A 9177-nucleotide genomic window follows, 5' to 3' on the forward strand; every position below is an offset into this window, starting at 1 on the left:
AACTTGAGGATGATGAGTCGCTCTCGCTGGACGAGATGTCACCCCCTTTAAGCGGGAACCCCTGCTCGACCGCGGTAGTGTTCAGCGGGAGCGCCAGCTGCTCGATCACCGGCTCAATTGACGGGAGCCCCTGCTCGACCGCCATCTCGTTCGTCTGCGGGAGCCCCTGCTCGACCGCCATCTCATTCGTCTGCGGGAGCCCCTGCTCGACCGCCATCTCATTCGTCTGCGGGAGCCCCTGCTCGACCGCCATCTTGTTCGTCTGCGGGAGCCCCTGCTCGACCGCCAGTTGGTCTTCATCCCCGCGTCGCCGCGGGGACTCGTCAGTTAACAGCACTGCGCAAGCCGTGCAGAGAGGGCCATCGCTCACTCTGTGCACAACGTGCGTCGTGGATGACCGGTCCACGACGGTGACGTGAGGCCAATCCTTCTGGGGCGACCAGGAGGTGCGTGAACACCTCGCTCACATCATAATCACTGCGGCGCTTGACCGACCGGGCCAACCAGTCAATCTCTGGTTGATAGCGCGTCAGCCACGGCATACCCATGATGCAGTCAAACGCGTAATTCATCTTAATGATGAGAAGTCGTCGTTGCTTCGGAAACCGTCGAACGTGTACGGAAGTGTAATCTCGCGCCGCGCGACGCGGCGTGATTTCCCATCAGCCAACTTGACAGCGACCTCCCCTCTACCTTTGCGGACAGTGATGTCCGACGGGAGTACCGACAAGCACGACGCGCGGAAGAAGTTGTCGGTCGCTCCTGAATCAAGGAGCGCTCGCAGTGATCGCCGGGCACCGGCGACATGAAGACTGACAAAGATCAATCTTGAATTGCTCGGCGTGGTGGTGGCATGAAAGTGTGCATGCAGCACAGGAGGGCTAGGAGGTTGGGTTGCCACCGGGGGACCCGGACCTCCATTCCAGCCAGTAGGGCATCCCGCACCTACTGACCCTGACCGTTTTTTGGCTGGTCAGAACTCACGGGCTCGGCATCGACTTGCGCAAGCACTGGAGCTGGCGCGCGGCACTCCGCCGCGCGATGACCGACCTTCTGACAGCGGAAGCAGGTGAGAGAACGATTGTTCCGAGCACCGCTCCAACGCGCTGCATGACGCTGACGATTGCTCGTCGCATCGATAGCGTCGATGTCCATGGGCTTGGGCGCAGAATCCCGAGCTGAAGCAGGTAGCGCGTGAGCGTATGACGCCGCAACCACGTAGTCCTCGCGTAGGGCGAGGGCGAATGCCTCTTCGAGCGTAGAGGGGTCCGATCTTGTAAGGCAGTAGCGCGTCATGCCTTCGCGCATACCGAACACGAATACATGAACTTGGGAGGCCATATCGATCGGCTTAGACACGATGCACGACGCGAGGTGTCGTGTCTTCTGGACGTAGTCGCGCATAGTCATCGTGCCTTGCCGAAGGGCGAAGAAGTCTGCCCGAATTCGGATTTCATTTTGCGGATGGTTCGAACGCGAGCCGAAGGTCAATCTGGAGGGTATCCAGAGTGGGGAAGACGTTGGGATCGACAACCAACTTGACGAGAGCCCATTCCTTGGCTTTCCCAGACAACCGCGAGAGGAGGAAATGGACCTTCGCGGAAGGCGCCTCGATCAACCTCGAGGCGATGGCGATGTCGATCTCTCGAAACCAGCGATTCAGCGGAAGTCGATCTTCTCCAGCACCGGAGTAGGTGAACTTCTCTAGCTTCACGACGTCATTCGTGGATATACGCGAGGGAGTTGACACTCGCCGATTCGCATCGGCGAGCTCGCGTTCCATGAACTCTTGTGCCGCAACGCGCTGCTCGTCGGGCGTCGCTGAGCGCAGCAGCGACGTGACGACGGCTTCTCCGGACACCGCCGCGAGGCGGTGGAGAGCTTGCCACTCGATCCGTGTGAGATGGAGAACGGCAGCGTGGTCGAGGTCTTGGCTCATGTCGAACTTGGTCGTTGGAAGGACTACGAAGTGCTACCAGGTGTAACGGGCCAGGTATTTACTCCGTTACTTGCTTACACTATAGTGTTGAGGAAGCTCGCAATAGGACGACTGAGTCTTAGGTTTAAGGAAAAATCAACTCTGACTTTATTTTAGGACCAAGGCCACAGCCCTGGCCACTCAAATACACGTCATAGTCCAATTGGCTAATAATGGGTCTGGCTCCCCATATATCAGCAATGGTATGACAGCATTTCAGCACACGCTAGTCGTGTGCTGATGCACCTACTTATGTAAAGAAATCTATCTATTTATGTAATGGAGGGGCCCATTACAGTCGATCCCTTGAAAGGACCCAAGAAACTAGTCTCAAGCTGGGAAAAGTCTCGAATGGCTATAAATTTCCCAGCCATTCGATACTAAGTACTCCACAGAGCAGTTTAGAATGACCTACTCAATCGACATGCGCTGGAGAGCCATCGTGCTTATGTACGTATACTCAATCCAAGCAGAGACAGTGGCTAGTGTTCTAGGTATTTCTCAGCGCAGTCTAGGTCGATGGTTCAGACGATTTCGCGCGACCGGAAATGTACTAAAAAGCGAGCCAAGGAACAGGACGTCAAGATGACCAACCGAGGTGTGTGCGTTTGTGCGTCAGTACGTCATCAGAGTTAGGTGTCATCAGACTTAGGTGTAATCAGACCTAAGTATTGTAGAAGGGCAGTAGTTTGTAGGTTGACGTAAGAAGGTCGCAAAACACGTTGAACATGGGCAGTATTACTGTCCAAAAAAATATCACCTAATATTTTCTTCTTTAACGAAATGATATTATTAAGTAAAAAGAAAAAAAAAGTCACGAGTAGGTCGTGACCTTGTGACCTGATACCAGAAAATAATAGAGTTAAGGTAACTGTTACCTGTTAGATATCAGAAAAAGGGCCTGACCCAAAAGCGGCATTATAATTGGTCGTCACAGTCCAACATTCAGACACTATCTACCAAGTCTACACTGTTCTTCGTCTCCCTTCCTCCTCTGGCAGTGGACCAGTAGACCACTGGTGGTGTCACCACGCAGCCGACCCGTCTGGAAAGCTGTATCCAGAGCGACTACGACAACATGGCACGGCGTTAGTGTCTCCAGTCTCACAGAGCGGACACCACGACGTCTATGGCGAATGAGGTCGCGCCTAATTGGTCATTGACACCGACACCTTGCACTAGATTGACGCTATATGGACGCGTAAAGCTCAGGTATGCTGGTTATTGAAGACAAGTATATGTGCAGTTGAGAATAGAAGCTAAATGGTGTGTATTCAGCATCTAATATCTAGTATGTGTTCTTGCTGTTCAGATATTTGGAAAAAGCATCGATGCTCTTTTTGCCACGCTCATTATCAGCTTTGTTTAGAGGCCAATCAACTGATAACCCGCGCTACACTAGTGCACGTCATATTTGATGATGCAGAGGCGTCTAGAGAGAAGCTTGGACTCCTTTGCTGACAGTCGCCATTTTCTGCCGTACGTGGCTTCTAGGTACTCGATTGAGGGCTGATTGGTCAGTCCTTCGTGCCACTCCGTTCAAAGCTCACACACAGAGTTGATCCCTCTACTCATTGAATGCTGATGTATGTTATTGGAAGACCGCGTTTCATTAAAACCACTGAAAAAGTTGAACTTTCGTTTGCTGTAGGTACGCTGACCGAGTCACCATCAGCTGTAGTACTGCTTCCACTAGCTGCCGCTACTGGCATAACGAGCGAAAAAGGCGAAATGTCACTTCACCCCCTAATAAAGAGGTGATGTTATTTGTTGGGTTTCGCCAATAATGTCACCATTTCACTGTAATGAGCGGCTGAATTACTCGTTACTTCTGCATGTTGTGTAGTGAGGAGATCAGAGAGCAATGGCATCGCGACTTGAAGTTGTTTTTCCACCGGGTTTGGAGCACTTGCAGCTCCTGCAAATGCAGCGATTTGAAATTCCTGGAACTTCTCATCAAATAGGCCATGCTTACGGATATGATCAGGAAGTAAATCAAAGAGAAAGGCGCAATCTTGAAGAAACAATATTCTGAGCTACTGTAACAGTTCTAGAAATCCACGAGCGGCTAGGTTCTTTTCCCATTTACATTCTGAGATTTGATTTTGACAATGTTCCTCCCCACGAAAAACAAGTTGCTATAATTCTGGGGGAGGGTCAACTGATGCGCGGTCCAGATAGAACAAGCGAGGGCGAGCCGGGTGACCTGACAATGCCCGCATGGCTTCCCTGGCAAGTGGAGCTGCATACACGGCTTCACACGTGTCCATCCCCCACCTCCCATGTCTTCGCGTTTGGGAAATATCGACATCAGCGCTTTAAAGTCGCCGGACGCCTTGTTGTCGATTTATGTGGGTCGTTTTACTGAAGGAAAGTTCCAGATGATCAAATACAATTTCATAGCTTTTTTGTGGGTTTCTTATGTGATAGATTTGGTACGGGTCCGACCTCGGAGGAACTTAATATCGTACCAGTCTTTCGCATATTGAAACGACGGAAAATGTTCTTGGCGGACATGAAATTCCTCAAAAAATACAGAGCGGCAGCGCCGACGGGACACACGTGTACATTTTTGTTTCCCATGTAGCCGACATGCTGCATTTTTCCAACGTGTTTGTTTTCCCGTGCTGGATTAACAACACAAGTGCTGTGCATGGTTGAAAACCCTCTCCATCAAGCTCCTGAGAGAACATGTCTGCGAATTCCAAATCGCGCACATTTTCTCCACGTAATAGACCAAAATGTGAAAGTAAAAACGCAGCTCGACCTCGTAGATCATCTAGTGAGAGAAAACAATCACAAATTTGCTCAAATTGTTGATCCGAAGAGTAGCCATCTAGCAGGGAGCCTACACCTCTGTCCTCGTAGTTCTTCTTTCTAGTTTGAGTTGCCTGAGCCTGCACCTTTTTTATTAGCTGCTTCACCGCATTTGTTCGTGGATGAGGGTTCGAGTTGGTGCGAAGGCTGATCTGTTGATTGTATAAATCCACTAGTGCATTAACATAACCACATACAGTCGATCCACCGGCAACTTTTTCACTATATCTCTTTGACTTCCTTCCAATAACTTGGCTTGAGAGAAATAAATGTAGCTTGCTACCAGTCACAGTGTCGCGATCACGGAAACTACGAGCAACACATCAATCCACGTATTCCTTTTGGTAGCTTTCGTATTTTTTCTTTGTGTTGACTGGCCGAGAATCTAGTGTAGTCTGAATAGTTGAGCGCTCGCTTTCCTCCATTTCGTTAGCCACAACGCTGTCATGAGCTGCCTGAAGTACATCAGCAGCTGCGGCGATATTAGAAGCTTGCACAGCGTACGAACGGAATGATAACCCTGTCTGCCTAGCCATTTCGAAGTGTTGGCGGCACAGACTGTAGATTTTATGCTAAAAGTAGATATTACGGTTAGGTCAACAGTGTGATATTGACTCGGGTCCTGACCCACACTGTAGAACACCTGATACTCATTAAATATCAGCTTTATATTATATAAATTAAATTAAGCAGATATTTAATAGTATCATTTTGTTTTGATAGCAAAATATTTAAATGTTATCGATATATATAATGTTATCGTTGCAAAATGATATTATTAAATATCTAAATTATATCAAAAGTAAACAAAATATAATTCATTTAGAAATTTAATAATATAATTTTGTTACGATGAGAATATATATTGGTTTTCAAAAATTACGTAATCACCTTTATCCATCAATTATATGTCGTTACCGTTCGACTAGCTTATGAATTACTAATCAATGGACAATAATTGTCCCGGACACAGTTATTGTGAGAGTGACGGCAAGGTTGGTGTGGTGTGTTGGCACTCTGGTCGGGCTGGCTGGTGCTGGTTCTCGGTCTGGTTTTGCCGTTAGGCGTAGGTGAGTACTGGTCGATAATTGGACCAAAAGCAAAGGGGTAGGGTTAAATAAGCTTAATCGAGACGTTTTGAAAACTCGACAAACCGTCGAGTACCCGGACTTCCAGCCTGGCTGCTGTCCACTGAGTGCAGTTTTCAGTCACCGCTTGACGATGCCTACGCCGCCCTGTTTTGTTGCTCTTGCTGCCAAGACCGTGGCCACAAGCGTAGCATTTGTGCGTGGAATTATGCTGCAGAGTAATGTACCTGTCAACGTATTCACTTTTGAGGCTGCTGTTGCCTTTGAAACTATGCTTGACGACCAGTGTTATGATGCGTGGTTTTGCCGTCACTTGCACTGCTCGCAGGCAACATTTCAGAAGCTTCTCAGCATGCTTCAAGTCCATTATCCGACAAAGCCGTTCAAAAAGTATAGTTTTGAAAGGGCTTTGGCGTGTACATTATTTCACTTAGGTTTGAGTGGAGGCTATAGGAAAACGGCACAGGCGTTTGGTGTCTCAAAAGCATGGTGTATTGATAACTCGATTGTTCGCGTATTAGCAGCCATGAGATCTACGTGCATCGCTCTACCACAAAACTCAAAAGCTTGGGAAGATGTCGTAGAAGGATTTAGCCAAGTGCGTGGTTTCCCTTTTTGCTGCGGTGCCATGGATGGAACTTTGATTGCGATCAACAGACCTCGTGACTTTGAGGGCTGGTACAATCGAAAAGGTAAGTGAAGCACTTTCTCATTCCAGTTTTTTTTAACTAACCATTTAAGCTGCAGGCTATCCTTCAGTCAATGTACAAGCAGTTTGAGACCATAAGGAGCGGTTTATATCTTTTGACATCCGTCATGGATCTTGGAGCGACACCAAGATTTTCCAGTATTCTTGGTTCGGAAGAAACATCGACACACTTTTGCCTCGCGGCCATCACGTTTTAGCCGACTCGGGTTACGGCGTCTCGCCTGCAAGCATGACGCCGTACAGCGAAAAGGATGAAGGTGGAAGACTCACACAAACCCAAACGACCTCTAATTTTAACTTGTCCTCGACGCGTATGTGGTGAAGTGCTTTCTCAGAAATAAGAGAATGGTCCTGACGCGGGGTCACTATCCCGAATCAGTGACAATTTCAAGTGATTATAGAGGATTTGGGTTGTTTGGCACGGGTGCAAGTTGCCTGTGGTGGATTAGCCATGGCGAGCAGCACCCCGTATGGAATGACGATGGATCTGATATGAGCGATGTACGAGAAGGCAAGATCCACCAAGACTTACCTCGGATCCACCCTTACCTGGATTCACTAAGATGGATATGGGATATACTATACAAGAGTGGATCGAGTGTGGGTCCTATGAAGGAAGGATGGTCGGTGCCCTCTGACGGTGGATCTAGTAGCCACGGCTAATGAAGAGTCAAGATCCACCGCGAGGTACCCCGGATCCCATACTCCTGAGTTCGTATCCAAGGAGGGAGGATCCCGCCTTGAGGGACCTGGATCCAGGGTATAGGGATGAGGGATACAGTGGATCTCGAACTTTCGTGGGACAACGGAGATCACAGACGGTTGCGAGATGATGTTGGATGATTGGAGAGCTCGGATCCACGGCGAGTGTACCATTACAGTGAGGTGGATCCAAGCGACCTGGATCCGGATGAGTGTACCCATAATAGGGTGACCATGATGATTACGTCATATATCCGGTGGATCTGAAGATAACACAGCTGGGATGATGGGTCAAGGGAAGAAGGGACATGCAGCCGAGCCTGGTAAGGGATTTAGCAGATGAAAGACATAGAAGGTAGAAACCCAGGCAGGTATAGGCTTAAATATCAATACAGTCCTCAATTTGCACAGTATCACGCAAGTGCCTTCCTGCCCTCAAGAACCGGAACTACATTGGCCGTACGAGCTCCGAGAAGGTTGGGAATTGCGAATCTAGTGTTGGTAGTGATAACTGGATAATACATTGGCCAGATCCTACAACCTAGTGAGCTTTTCCTTTACTCGTGCAGATCCGACAGGTTAACCGAATTTACTACTTGGTCGGTTACACCCTAGAGGTTCTCAACTCTCAAGATCCCGTCACAGGAGGCGGCAAGTACGACTTAAAGGACAACACAAAGGCAAGGGAACACACCCGCAAGGCAACCCTACGGCTAGATCCACGATCTAGGCCCCGGATCCATAAGCTCGAATATTCGCTTAGGATACGGAACCATCCACGGACGCAGAGTGAAGATTTTCCACTGCTGCTCCACCCCATCCCCACGTCTCGCCAAGACACTCAAGCTTCACCACTTGAACTCTTCGGAAGTTACCGAGAGAGCAGATCCCGCCCTACCGACGGGTACACAAGGTGAGGAAAGTTCAGCAGAACACGGATCATCGGGGGACCCCCTCCGTTAGTCGGTGTCTGGGCGCAGTTGGTAAGTTGGATCTGGCAATCTCGCAGATTTTGCTGATCCCGCTACACCACAATGGTGCGCGTGCCCGGATCTTTTGGTGACTCGGGATTTCACCGTGAGTCCCAAGAAGATGCTCAAGTGAAGATTGAGCCAGGGGAAGAGGCGTCGTCGGAGGTCGGATCGACGAAGACGCTGCTGAATGAAACAAGATCCGCGGATCGATGGAGTTTTGGGAGGAACTCTGTCGACGGAAGAGAGGTGGATCCGGATCTAGAAGAGAAACCTCTCTATCCTCCCCAGGTCCCCTCGGGGACCCCTGCGGATCTTGACGCAAGTCAAGATCCGCTAACAAAACAAGGGAAAGTGAAGGCGAAACGGTATGCATTTGCAGACTCACCGGTTAAGCCAACACCGTACCTAAACCCAAGCCCGCTAGTCGAAGAAACAAGAAAGATGACGAAAACGAGTAAGACTACGCGGAAGAAGATGCAAGCTCCAGAGTCGGAAGAAGACCAAGCTGGATCCAGGTCAAGCTGGTCCGACAAGGATCTCGAGTTTGTGTATCGCCACCAAGCTTTACGCGACTTCCTGCATCAAGATCCTGTCATGCAGATCCTGAATCCACGACAGATCGAAGATCCAAGGGAACCGGTGAGAGCACCAACGAAAACGGCGAACAAGTTGGTGGCAGTCAAAGATCTATTACGTTTGCTTACGGAGTCAGGCATCGTAGCTGGTGTGTTCGAAGCAGAGGATATCTTCGAGCTAGACCTGGATCTCATAGTATCCCCGACGCGGGACCTCTTTGCCAGAGTTAAGTCCATCACCGGAGAAAGGTCGCGCACTATGGATCCAGTGTCGTCGCCGAGGATCAGCCAAGCTGCGTCCTCAAACTACGAATCCGCCGCTGAGGATGAGTCA

At 49.5% G+C, this 9177-nt stretch overlaps 1 protein-coding gene across 1 annotated transcript; it reads left to right on the forward strand.

Moving 5' to 3' along the window:
- Positions 1-2497: 2497 nt before the first annotated feature.
- Positions 2498-3491, forward strand: PITG_06650 (uncharacterized protein; the record flags this gene model as incomplete). Its single annotated transcript, XM_002998682.1, has 3 exons — positions 2498-2580; positions 3161-3190; positions 3473-3491. 3 exons carry the CDS (start codon positions 2498-2500, stop codon positions 3489-3491), a joined length of 132 nt encoding a protein of 43 aa, XP_002998728.1.
- Positions 3492-9177: the final 5686 nt, after the last annotated feature.

The sequence above is a fragment of the Phytophthora infestans genome, genomic scaffold (genome assembly GCF_000142945.1).
Source record: "Phytophthora infestans T30-4 supercont1.8 genomic scaffold, whole genome shotgun sequence".
NCBI lineage: Eukaryota > Oomycota > Peronosporomycetes > Peronosporales > Peronosporaceae > Phytophthora > Phytophthora infestans.